The sequence below is a fragment of the Scyliorhinus torazame genome, chromosome 12 (genome assembly GCF_047496885.1).
Source record: "Scyliorhinus torazame isolate Kashiwa2021f chromosome 12, sScyTor2.1, whole genome shotgun sequence".
Lineage (NCBI taxonomy): Eukaryota > Metazoa > Chordata > Chondrichthyes > Carcharhiniformes > Scyliorhinidae > Scyliorhinus > Scyliorhinus torazame.
Window position 1 is genome coordinate 63,129,349 of NC_092718.1, and position 13,640 is coordinate 63,142,988.

Consider the following 13,640-nt stretch of genomic DNA (forward strand, 5'->3'; position numbering starts at 1 on the left):
TATCGGGCCATGAATCGGTCGGGACAGGGGCCGTTCCACGCCGTCGTGAACCTCAACGGCGTTCACAACGGCGTGGGCACTTCGGCGCGGGAGTGGAGAATCCCGCCCATGTCTTTCGGGACTTGTGGGAGAAAACCGGAGCACCCGGGCAGCACTTTAGCATAGTGATTAGCACTGTGGCTTCACAGTGTCAGGGTACAGGTTCGATTCCCCGCTGGGTCACTGTCTGTGAGGAGTCTGCACGTTCTCCCCGTGTCTGCGTGGGTTTCCTCCGGGTGCTCCAGTTTTCTCCCACAGTCCAAAGACGTGCAGGTTAGGTGGATTGGCCACGCTAAATTGCCCTTAGTGTCCAAAAAATAGGTTAGGAGGTGTTATTGAGTTAGGGGGCTAGGTTGGAAGTGAGGGCTTAAGTGGGTTGGTGCAGACTCGATGGGCCGAATGGCCTCCTTCTGCACTGTATGTTCTAAGTTAAAGAAACCCACATAGACACAGGGAGAATGTGCCGATTCAGCACAGACAGTGACCCAAGCCGGGAATCGAACCTGGGGCCCTGCCACTGTGAAGCAACAGTGTTAACCACTGCGCTAATGTACCGCCCAAATCAAATGCCTTCCTCTCTGGTACCTTCAGGCACTCTGTCTGAGGAGAATGCAAATTACCTACACAGTACATGCAAATGTGCAGCAACTAGCTCTGCACATGGATTTCCAACATTAGCCCAGTGAACAAAGAGGAGGGTTTCGATAGCTTCACCGGAGTTACTTCGATTTTGCGTCAGTCACATCCATAGAGCAGAAGAAATCGGAGAAATTCAGAGCCATTGTGAAAATGAGAATTGAAAACAAACCCATTTCATCAGGGACCTCGGTCACACAAGGCACTGAATATTTGTGTATATAAAAATGACAAATACATGTTAATCACCTTTAAAAATGTTTGTTCTTGACTTAAACATGCTGCAAGTCTCCGTGGGTAACTCACCTTTAATCGAAACAAAAAGATTGATGTCAAAAGTGTACGGATCATCACTGCACAGATAGGGCAAAGGCTTGGGATCCTGCACCATCAAAAGATCACAGAACACAGTGTCACTGGAGACATTTGACAATCCACATTACCATCCATATTCAAAACTCAACGTTAACTCTTCCACAATCATTGATATGCCCCACAGACCAACCAGATGTATTTTGTGTAACTCTATCTCCCCCCAAATTAGGAAATGACCTAACCCAGTCGAGCTGGGAGGGCACAGAATTGTAAAGAGCACTACCCTCCCCCTCCATCTCAGCACATCTTCTTAAAAAAAAACAAAGATAAAGATATTTTAATGTAGATAACAGATCAGAATCAGTTTTCAATCAATGGCATTAAAATGAAACTTAGTTCAATTTTTGAGAAAACAATGCTTTGAGCAGATTGAAATGTAATCAAATGAACTGAATGCTGGAGACAGTTGTGGTGTCTGGTTTGGCTGGCCATGGTCAATCAGACCTTGGGCAAAATGCCCAATGCTGGAACTATAGCCCCTGATTTTAACTTGGGCAGATGTGGGGAACAGCAGCTATCAACGCATCTGCCCCTTCCCACTCTCTCAGCCAGTAGCTGTCACAATGGCACCGAGCTATCTGGGTCAGACAGTGGCAGCAGCTGCCGAGGAGCAGGAGACTGCAGCCGAGTATCCACCAAGTGCCAGCAGTCATCAGCACCTCACCCGAACAGATCAAACAATCCCTCCCACTGTCATAATACGCACCCATGCACATCATGAGGTAAAAACAGGCAGTGACAGACACCCAGGTTAGCCAATCAACATACAGGACAGAATACAACCAATCACCAGACAGAACACCAGAGGGGGGCTTCCAACTATAAAACACACGAGGCATCAGCACTCCGCCTCTTTCCACTGGTGACAACTGTAGTGACAGTCAGGGTGTACAAATCATTCAACACCTTCTACACGTGGATCAGAGCTAGCCTGGTCTAGTAAGTTAGAGTTAGTACACTTAGAGTAGTAGAGTGTCAACCCACAGCCAGCTGTGTGCATTGTTTCAGATGTTCAATAAATCGTATTGAACCAATGCCTACGTTTGGTGTATGCTTTACCATTCATCTCCATCGTGTTGCAGTCCGTGTTACCCCAGGGTGAATAACACAACATGATACCAGGAGTCTACTTCATCTAAATAATTTACTTTGAATAATTCAGTGACGACCAGCAAGTGCCTTCCAGCAGCATGGAGAAGATCCAGGCCCCTCCACAGCTCCGGATCTCCAGAAATCTCGGCGCCAACTGGCGGGTCTTCAAGCAGAAATTCAGTCCATACATTGGGGCCTCGGGCCTTGAGGATGCGTCCAATGCCAGAAAAATCGCGCTGCTCCTATCGACTGCGGGGGACCAGGCCATCCAAATCTTCAATTCGCTCACTTTTGCCGACGACGAGGACAAGACCAAGTTCCAAGCCGTGTTAACCAAATTCAACAGTCACTGTGAAGTCGAAACGAACGAGAGCTTTGAGCGCTATGTCTTCCAGAAACGCCTTCAGGGTAAGGATAAACCTTTCCAATCCTTTCTAACTCATCTCCGCATATTAGCACAATCCTGCAAATACGGTGACACCTCTGATTCCCTCATCAGACCGTGTTTGGGATCCACTCCGACGCCCTGCAGGAGCAGCTCCTAAAAATAAAAAACATGACCCTGCCAGTAGCCATCAAGACGTGTAAAGTGCATGAACAGGCGAAAAGTCGCCTTAAATCGGCAGAACAGGACCAACTTGCCTCCCACGAGGCAGAGAGTGTACAGGCCATCGCCCGAATGCGGCGCCTGAGCATCGATGAAGGCGGCCATTTTGCTCGCTTTTCCCAGGGTCCCACGCATGCGCACCACGGACGGGAGAACGAAGCGGCCGAAGACCACACTGCGCTGTGCGACGACGCATGGAGCGTTACGACGTCAACGTCATGACATGCCCGAACTGCGGCACCGCCCACTTAAAGCGGCAATGCCCTGCAAGAGGCAGGCGATGTTTAAATTGTGGGAAGCCTGGCCATTATGCAGCCTTTTGCATGTCTGCACTTCTGATCGTGGGCCAGCGATCCCAGTTCCAATGCAAACGCGTTCGAAGTGTGCAGCAAGAGCTGCTGGATTCAGAACCTGGTAACACCACGGATCCAGAGGACGACCGTTCCGGCCATTCATTTACCAGACCTGGATCACCTCCCAGTGCTGCAAAAGGTGCAGCAACTCAGAAACCGGCAAAAGCTGACGTACGATGCTCATGCTACTGATTTGCCTGTGCTCTCTCCGGAAGATGCTGTTCGCATCAAGTTGCCTGGTGGAGGCTGGTCAGCTCCAGCTGTTGTTGTTCGACAGGCTGCTCCCAGATCGTTCGTGGTTCGCATGGCTGATGGATCCATTGTCAGGCAATGGGCACTATGCAAACTTGCCTGCCCACCACCGGATCTCATGCCCCCAGCTGCCGTTATGCCTTTTCCGGACAGCTCGCTCCACGAGGCCACCAATCTGGCTGCAATCCCACCTGTCAAATCCCCGTCGTCCCCACCTCCACCTCTCAGGCGGTCGACATACATAGAATTTACAGTGCAGAAGGAGGCCATTCGGCCCATCGAGTCTGCACCGGCTCTTGGAAAGAGCACCCTACCCAAGGTCAACACCTCCACCCTATCCCCACAACCCTGTAGCCCAACCCAACACTAAGGACAATTTTGGACACTAAGGGCAATTTATCATGGCCAATCCACCTAACCTGCACATCTTTGGACTATGGGAGGAAACCGGAGCACCCGGAGGAAACCCACGCACACACGGGGAGGATGTGTAGACTCCGCACAGACAGTGACCCAAGCCGGAATCGAACCTGGGACCCTGGAGCTGTGAAGCAATTGTGCTATCCACAATGCTACCGTGCTGCCCCAAAATCGGCAGAACAGGACCAACTTGCCTCCCACGAGGCAGAGGGTGTACAGGCCATCACCCAAATGCGGCGCCTTAGCATCGATGAAGGACAAGGATCCGATGCCAGCCCCAGAGATTAGATAAATATTTCCTTTGTACATATTGTTCTGTATCTGCACGCTAGACACCTTACATGTACATTTGCTGTAAATAGTTATATCTGTAAATATGTCGTATATGCTCTAAGCAACCGACAATTCTTTTTTTAAAAAGGGGGGGGGATGTCATAATATGCCCCCATGCACATCATGAGGTAAAAACACGCAGTGACAGACACCCAGATTAGCCAATCAACATAAAGGACAGAACACAACCAATCATCAGACAGAACACCAGAGGGGGGCTTCCAACTATAAAACACACGAGGCATCAGCACTCCGCCTCTTTCCACTGGTGACAACTGTAGTGACAGTCAGGGTGTATATATCAGTCAGCACCTTCTACACGTGGATCAGAGCTAGCCTGGTCTAGTAAGTTAGAGTTAGTACACTTAGAGTAGTAGAGTGTCAACCCACATCCAGCTGTGTGCATTGTTACAGAAGTTCAATAAATCGTATTGAACCAATGCCTACGTTTGGTGTCTGCTTTACAGTTCATCTGCATCCTGTTGCAGTCCGTGTTACCCCAGGGTGAATAACACAACACCCACCAGCTCTGTACTGCGCTTTTAGAGGGAGCGCCATTTTGGAACCTTGTTATAAGGATGGCTTCATGGAATAGTCTCATGGTAGGAACACCGCCACCTGGAGGTTCTTTTCCAAGTCGCTCATCATTCTGACTTGGAAATGTGTCGGCCGTTCCTTCACTGTCGCTGGGTCAAAATCTTGGACCTCCCTCCCTCACAGCAGAGTGGGTGTAACAACACCACATGGACTATAGCGGTTCAAGAAGGCAGTTCACCACCACCTTCTCAAAGGCAACTAGGGATGGGCAAAAAATGCTGGTCTAAAAATACAACTGCATTAAATATGCATGAATGTGACGCACGTTATATCTCGTGGCAGGCGGGCTGAGATTGGTCTGCCCCCACCGTTACCTCATGGGCTCATCTTTATGGGCGCCATATTTAAAATGCATCCATGCGCACATCACTCTCTGCAGCCCATGGCTGGTCATGCTAACCAGTAGAATAGCTCCTCAAGAGAACCAGGCACACAACTCCAAAGTTTAGTGACAACAAATGGGATGTACACCTCCAGGCAGTGGAGGATTGGCAGGACATACTTTTCCCCTGTGGTGGGAGCTGGAGGTCCTCCATCCTCACCATGCCGGTTTGGCAGCAGGTCACCAAGGTGATCAGCACCAATGGTCCTGAGAAGAGGACCACCATCCAGTGCAGGAACAGGATGAATGATCTCACCTGCTCCACCAGGGTAAGTCAAACTTCTGCTTACTCTCAACTCACAATCTCACAAGTCCATCAGGCACTTGCAGGGTTACAGTCCACAGGAATCTCACACACTACCAGCACAAGAGGCACCATCAAGGACTCTCTCGCACATACTTTAACATCTTCATCACTTCTCACATCCTGAACAGCTCACGTCCACACCCCTCACAGAGGTCCATGCAGCACCCACAGATGGCTATATCATTGGCTATGGCATCCATCCTGCCTCACATTCTGTCCATCTTCATTATGTAGGAATAGATCATCCCTCAGGCCACTCAATAGATTTGAAAAGCTGCCCAGCCAGGGCCCATTATGCTGTCAATTTCCCAGGTGAGCACTTCAAAATCATTCAAGTGTGAAGGGGGTGATTAGAATGCATGCAACTCTCTTTAAAAACTTTGTGGTTAGATCACTTCAGAGTTACTCAACCATGAAGGAATGTGAATGAAGCAAGGCTGACAGCTGTGTTCATGTACAAGCTGTCAATCACAGTCCACTAAGGGAAATTAATGAATGACTTGCAGCTGAAGGATCTGAGGGGTTTAAACACAGGTCACTGGTTTTCTCTTTCCAGGAATTGACAAGTGCTGCTTCCTCTGTTTGAACGAGCAGGTGTATTACCCAGGTGAGTGTTACAACAGTAATCCTTTTCGCTGCCTCCGTCTGGACTGCTCTCTAGCTTCCAGACAGGGGTCTCTCTTCTGGGGGCATTCCTGACAGCTTTCTCTTTTTTGGGCGCTTCCTGACAAGTTCAACATTTCTGGGGGGGGCGCTTCTTGACAGATTTCTATTTTCTGGGGGCTGAGATGCTTGAAGAGTCTGCAGCATATCAACTCTGCTCACCAAATGAGCTGCTGGAGTAATTATCCCATAACAGAAAGGCTACATGCTCCAGAGGTTCCTCACGTTCCACAGAAGAGGACATCAAGAGTGCAACTACTCATTCAGAGGTTGATGTGCTGTGTTGAGACGATGAGGATTGTAATGAATGTGTTGCAGTGGACCCAGCATGGAGGGCACTGCTAAAAAAGGCTCACATGAGCGTGTCGTCATCATATTCCTGATGGAAGTTGGTGGCTAAAAGCATCATACGTCCACACCAGCCTCGTCCAGCACATGCTATGGCCTCTTCCACTGGAGCCTCCGCTTCCTCAGCCTCACTGGGCTTAGCCCTCTCGTCATCCTCCACATTGGGGGAGACCTGCAGCTCCTCCATATCTCATTCTGCCAAGTCACGGGCAGCACGGTAGCATAGTGGTTAGCACAATTGCTTCACAGCTCCAGGGTCCCAGGTTCGATTCCCGGCTTAGGTCACTGTCTGTGCAGAGTCTGCACGTTCTCCCCGCGTGTGCGTGGGTTTCCTCCGGGTGCTCTGGTTTCCTTCCACAATCAAAAGATGTGCAGGTTAGGTGGACTGGCCATGCTAAATTGCCCTTAGTATCCAAAATTGCCCTTAGTGTCGGGTGGGGTTACTGGGTTATGAGGATAGGGTGGAGGTGTGGGCTTGGTAGGGTGCTCTTTCCAAGAGCCAGTGCAGACTTGACGGGCCGAATGGCCTCCTTCTGCACTGTAAATTATATATAAGTCATCCCTACTTTGAAGTCCCAGATGGTGAAGAGCCACAATGATGTGGGAGACCCTCTGGGAAGAGCATGGAGAGTGGCACCTGACCTGTCCAGAGATCGAAACGTATCTTCATTATGTCAATTGTCTCCTCAACCAATAAGTGTATTGCAGAATGAGCGGCGTTGTATCTCATCAGAGTTATCTCTTGTGGGTAGCCCTGGTCGCTGAGGAGTCAGCGCTGGCTGCGCTGAGAGCCCCGTGGATGTGTGCCATCTGTGAGTGACCCGAAGTGTAGGAGTCATGGGAGCTTCCAGGGTATCTTGCACAGACCTGCATAATCTGCTTCTGGTGGTTTCAGACCAGCTGCACATTGAGTGCAACCACTTGCTGTTGAGAAATTGTAGGGGCTGTTCCCAGGGAGCTTATAAAGCCACATGAGTGTAGTCGATGGCACTCTGCACCTGTGAGAATCCAGAGATCACTGCAAATCCCACTGCCCTGGCAGCCTGATTGGTTTCATCTAGGGAGAACTGGGCATAATTGTGCACCTTCCTAAAGAGGGTGTCCATATCCTCCCAGATGCACCTCTTCGCAGATGCTGGGGAAATACCACAGAGATCCCTAGTGGAGCCCTGGAATGAGCCACTTGCACAAAGGTTCAGAGCAGCAGTTTCAGAGTCAGCAACAATGGATGGCCTTACAGTCCCTGTGGTGTTAGTTCCTCCTGCAGAACATAACAGATGTGAGCCACCACATTCTTTGTCAAGTCAAAGCATCTATGGCACTGTCTCCCTCTCTCTCTTTCTCTCTCTCTCTCTCATCTATAGGTATGAGAAGCCTCATTTGTACCCTTGTGCTAAATGCCTCAGATGAACAGATCTGTCAGCCTCAGCTTCAGGGGCAGTTAATGAGCACTTAAATGTCCCTTCCCATCACTCCAAGGGTCATTCCTGTTGAAAGGATCCCACCCACACTAACCCCTTGGTTTCTCAATCTTCCCCTCAATCCCTTGCCAGGGCCTGCCTGACTGGCCCCAACAAGTCCATTGTCCATTTGCCTTTTTGGCCTCCATTGATGCTTCACCTCCAGAAACGGCTGCAATCCCAGCAAATCTTCTGGACCCACAGATGCCAAGGCTAGGCTACAACAAAGAGTTACCGGCACTCTGAATGGCCAGCAGCTCTTGGAGGCAGGAGACCCTTTACTCAGAGGATCAAGCACCACAACTTCAGGCAATGTCAAATAGTCATGGCATTCAGAGTTGGCACAGGCACCCCTGATTTTCCAGCCACGGTTTGTGGGACCACCATCTCCACATTATATTCTGTCCAATTATTTAATCTTGAAATTTAAATTCATATGAGACATGCCAAGTAACCTTGTCACCTGCCAATTTACCTGTGTAGGATTGGCCACAATAAATGGCTGTAACGCTTCCATCGATACAACCCAGGGTGAAATGGTAGTTCCAAAACTCTTCCCTAGGAACGGTCCCAGTGGAACATATTCCCATTTCTGAATATCGCGAGCTGAAAAACATCAAACTGATGTCAGTGTGAAGCCTGCTTGGCAATGCTTACCTCAATGGTAAATCCAGACAGAGCTTATCACAAACACCACTCCATCCCACACCAGGCTTCTATTCTATTGGATATGTTAGCTAGAACATTGAAACCTTTCACAACAAGATATGTTACTCTGAAACTGGAGCCTTCCTCAGTTGAGGAAGGAGACTGATGGGTAAAATGGGCAAGTATTGGGCCAGTTGTATAAGGGGGTAATGTCGCCCAGAGGTGTATTGAGTGTGCCAGAGACTGAAGAGTGGCCTATGTAGTGCCCATTTATAGAAAGGGACAGAGTCAACCCAGGTAATTATTAGGTCAATTACCCTTAGCACTTGTCGCAGAAGAGGATGAGATTTCCCCAGTATTATGAGAAAATAGTTAGAAGAAGCCAGCATCTATTTCAAAAGGGGAAAAATCATGATACACAAATCTCACAGGGTTATAGAATCATTAAAGAGCTAACAGACATTCTAGATGGGGGAAATACAGTGGATGTACCTGTCCATGCACTTTGACAAGACATCACAAAGGAGGTCACTAGAGGAGATTAAGGGATACGGAATTAATGGGAGGATGAAGTTAGAAGGGAAAAGAGTTAAGGCTAGGTTTTCAATGTGACTGGGAGAGGATAGCAGTGTCACACAGGATTCACTTCAGAGACCACTTCTGCTCTCATTGTATGTCGGTGATTTGAAAATAGGATTTGAGAGAGTGGTTTACAGGTTGTACCAAAATAGGAGGAAAAATACCTTTCGTAGAAGACCCAAAGGAAGATTTAAAGGGATATTAATAAGTTAAGGAAATTGATTCAAAAAGCAGACAAAGCTCACTGCTATAGGAAGTGTACGGTCATGGATTTACTCGGGAAATGGAAACAGTAATGACGCTCTGAATGGAGGTAGGTTTGGTATTCGGGGGAAATCAGAGGGCTTGGGGAGGTGGGAGAGACAGGTTCAGAAGATCTTAAAGACAGGATCCCAGACTGATAAGACTGTGAAACGAAATTGCAGATTATCCCACAAGGTATAGAATATAAAAGCCAAGAGCCACCACTAAGCCCATTATCAAATGATAATAAGATCCCAGTTAGAGTACAATGTGTAATATTGGACTCCACATTAAAGGAACTTCACATTGTATAGAGCAAATTAACCTTATGATGACAGTAGGATGTATACAAAAAAAATAAAGACATTAATTTATTTGTTACTTTCCATTATGTTAAAACATAATTTCACTACAAGGCAATAAAAGTATCAATCGCCCAGCCCTTCAAAGTGTCAACAACTAAAACCACAAACCTTTGAAACCATTTAACCTTGTGTAAATACACTTTGTGAAATTGACTGTAGAGGACAGAGAGCCAGAGCTGTCAATTGTTATGTTTTAAGGGGTTTTGCTTTTACTTGACAGTAGAGACAAAAGATAACCAGGTTGCCACACCGTTACAGTTGTCAGACTTTATTTCAGCGGTGTTTCTTGATAACAATCCTGGGTAAAAAAGAGGGAAAATCCCCCAAGTGTCTCTGATGATGTCACCACCTATCAATTGACATACTACACAGAAGAACATTGGTTATAATATATAATCAGGTGGGTATGGTGGCATGGTGGTTAGCACTGCTGCCTCACTGTACCAGCGACCAGGTTCAATTTTGGCCTTGAGTGACTGTGTGGAGTTTGCATTTTCTCCGTGTGTCTGCATGGGTTTCCTCCAGGTACTCCAGTTTCTTCCCACAGTCTAAAGATGTGCATGTTAGGTGGATTGGCCATGATAAATTGTCCCTTAGTGTCCAAAGATATGCAGGTTAAGTGGTGATAAGGCAAAGGAGTGGGACTTGATAGGGTGCTCTTTCGGACAGTTGGTGCAGGCTCGATGAAACAAATGGCCTCCTTCAGCGCTGTAGGGATTCTTTAACATTAATCAAACAATGTTTTTAATAGGATGCACAGGACTGTCAGCCAAGCATATGTGAGGCTTTGCTGAGAGCCCAGTTTTCACCAGGAAAGCCCCGTTTAAATTACAACCCCCCATACCTTGCTCATCTCCTCCTGCCATTGAAAATTCAGTTGGAGTGTTTGAGTATAATTCTTTATCATAGAATCATAGAATTTACAGTGCCGAAGGCCCATCCAGTCTGCACTGGCCCTTGGAAAGAGCACCCTAACTAAGCCCACACCTTCACCCTATCCCCATAACCCCACCTAACCTTTTGGGACACTATGGGGCAATTTAGCATGACCAATGAACCTAACCTGCATATCTTTGGACTGTGGGAGGAGCACCCGGAGGAAACCCACGCAGACACAGAGAGAACGTGCAGACTCCGCACACACAGTGACCCAAGCCGGGAATCGAACCTGGGACCCTGGCGTTGTGAAGCAACTATGCTAACCACTGTGCTACCATGCCGCCCCCGCTGTGCTATCCTACACGGACCTTTCTTCCAGTGGCAGTAAACTTGGCCAGTGGAAAAATGATTCACAAACACACAGTCTTACCACTCCAGTCGTTCATTAGAACCATCCCAAAGATATGTTCATGAGCCTGGGATATATCAATCGTCTCTCCTAACTTGGTGCCTGGTCCAATGAAGAAAGCCTAATTTAAGAGGAAAGGTACAGTAAAAATTGGAGTACATTTTCTTTCAGAACGCAAGAGCTTTCTAGGTGGTACAGCTCCTCTAGATGCTGAATGGGAAGCACAGCTAGTATTGGTTGTGATGTTCCTTGTATAGTTCTCCAAGATAGCTAAAAGTTGTGGTGTTTACAAAGAACATCAAGCTATGTATTTAAAACAAAGCTAGTTTATTTCATACTACTTTAACGGTTCGCATACTCTACTGAGTAATAGCTAACAAAATACCAGTATTGAATCTATGTTACCGTAATCTATTATGTCTCTCTATTACAACCAACACTCTATCTCAACCTAACACTAACCTTCTCCATAAACTTCTCCCAGAATGCTGAGAGATGCAGCCTTTTATTAGGCTACTCAGTGATGCCATCTAGTGTTGAGATACATGAACATCATCTTGTTAACCCTTTACTCTCCTTAGGTTATACATATCATTACATTGGTTGGCATACCACAGGATTCACTAACTCTCCAACAGCTGGGCTGGGTTCCTCCATTCCGGAGGCTAAGTATTCCCGCCAGCGGCGAATCAGAGCAGGTCTATGCTAGCACTAATAGCGCCCCGGCATGCCAGTCCACAGCACTTGGAAAAGACGCCGGGATCCACGCTGCAACTGAGAGGGGCGGGATCGAATCTAGCGGACAGGTCCCGCACCTTTGAGATCAGAGTGCCATTTTAAAGAGCAAGAGGGGTGAATGTATTGCGGGGTGTGTGTGGGGGGGTTTAGCACTGCTGCCTCACGGGCTGAGGACCCAGGTTCGATCCTGGCCCCAGCTTACTGTCGGGTGGAGTTTGCACATTCTCCCCATATCTGTGTGGATCTCACGCCCAGAAACCAAAGATGTGCCTAGTAGCTGAATTGGCCATGCTAAATTGTTCCTAATTGGGAAAAACATAATTGGATACACTAAATTTTTAAAAATAAAAATTAAAAAAACGTTTAGATTCCTAATTTTTTAAAGATTTAGAACACCCAATTAGTTTTTTCCAATTAAGGGGCAATTTAGCGTGGCCAATCCACCTAGCCTGCACATCTTTGGGTTGTGGGGGCGAAACCCACGCAAACACGGGGAGAATGTGCAAACTCCACACGGACAGTGACCCAGAGCCGGAATAGAACCTGGGACCTCGGCGCCGTGAGGCAGCAGTGCTAACCACTGTGCCACCGTGCTGCCCTCAGATTCCTAATTGTAATCGTTTTGCTGTTTTGCGGGACTGGTGTCAAGAGGACCAAATCTGAACTTCAACCCTTCCCTGACCTTCATCCTGACCTGAGTGTTACAAAATAGAAGAACTGGCTGCTCAAAATTCAAACTAAAGAGACAGAGGTCAGCAAAGGGTCGATCTCCAAACTGTATTGGGAAATGTTCCAGACTATTTTGTGGCAATCTATTTTAGAATCTTTGATTAGGCCACTTCCTGTCTGACAGAAAAGGTCATAGTGCGTGGTGCTCAGTGCTTGACAGAATAGGTCAGACTGCGTAGTGGTAAACCACGGGATTGCATTATATTGTATTGTGCATGCCTGGGCTTGTCCAGGCTGGCTCCACCTGTGGCTCCTCCCCTCGGGCTTATGTATAAAGGTGGCAAGTCTCCGCCTCCGACCCAGTTCGGGTCCAGAGACAGGAGGCTTGCAGTTTAACGTATTAAAGCCTCAGTTACGTTCATCACTCGTCGTGTGTTATTGATGGTGTATCAGTTTAATACACTAACTCCTAAAGATGAACTCATCACTCAAGCCTGATCGCTTGGAGCTGGACCCACAGGCAGCCGACGCTACAGAAACGTTTGAACACTGGCTAAGCTGATTCGAAGCGTACCTCACATCCTTCACCGAAGACTTCACAGACCTCCAGATGAAGCAGATCCTCCACGTACGGGTGAGCCCAAGAGCCTTTCCCCTCATCAGGGACGCCCCTCTAACGCGGAGTCAATAACGAGGTGTATGCGAGGCACCTCCTCGCCACGAGACGGCAACGCTCTGGGGACTCACTTGCAAAATTCCTGCGTGCCTTGTGCATACTCTGCCGGAACTGTGACTGTCGGGCGATATCAGCTACCCAGCACGCGGAGCTGCTCATCAGGGATGCTTATGTCGCGGGCATGAACTCTAACTATGTCAGCCAGCGACTACTAGGAGGGGGGACACTTGGCCTCCCAGAGACAGTACAACTCTCCAACTCGCTGGAGGTGGCATCCCAGAACATGGGGGCTACACCTCCAACCGCGCGGCACCCTTGTGGGCGCAGCCATCAACCGACCCGGGTGCGACACAAGCCTGCACCGCGCAGCAGCCCGCCAATGCCGGAGGCCCGAGGTGCTACTTCTGCGGCCAGGGTAATCATCCCAGACAACACTGCCTGGCATGGAACGCAACTTGTAACGGGTGTGGGAGGAAGGGCCACTTTGCAAAAGCCTGCCAGGCCCGATCTCCCCCTAAGACTTCTAGGCCCAGCAGCGTTGCCTGCTGCTTGTCGGCTCCACCCCCAGCT

General features: G+C 48.3%; 1 protein-coding gene across 4 annotated transcripts in view; it reads right to left on the minus strand.

The window, feature by feature from the left end:
• fah (fumarylacetoacetate hydrolase (fumarylacetoacetase)) overlaps positions 1-13,640 on the minus strand; it is a 94,523-nt gene that overhangs the window by 31,963 nt on the left and 48,920 nt on the right. For all 4 annotated transcript variants that reach the window (XR_011933616.1, XM_072468772.1, XM_072468774.1 and 1 more), the window contains 3 exons: positions 11,009-11,108; positions 8,340-8,470; positions 982-1,057 (listed from right to left, as the gene is read on the minus strand). Coding sequence is in view for 3 of the 4 variants with exons in the window: in XM_072468772.1 (XP_072324873.1) it covers positions 982-1,057; positions 8,340-8,470; positions 11,009-11,108 (307 nt within the window). In the remaining variant the exon portion in view is untranslated. The remainder of the gene's footprint in view (positions 1-981; positions 1,058-8,339; positions 8,471-11,008; positions 11,109-13,640) is intronic.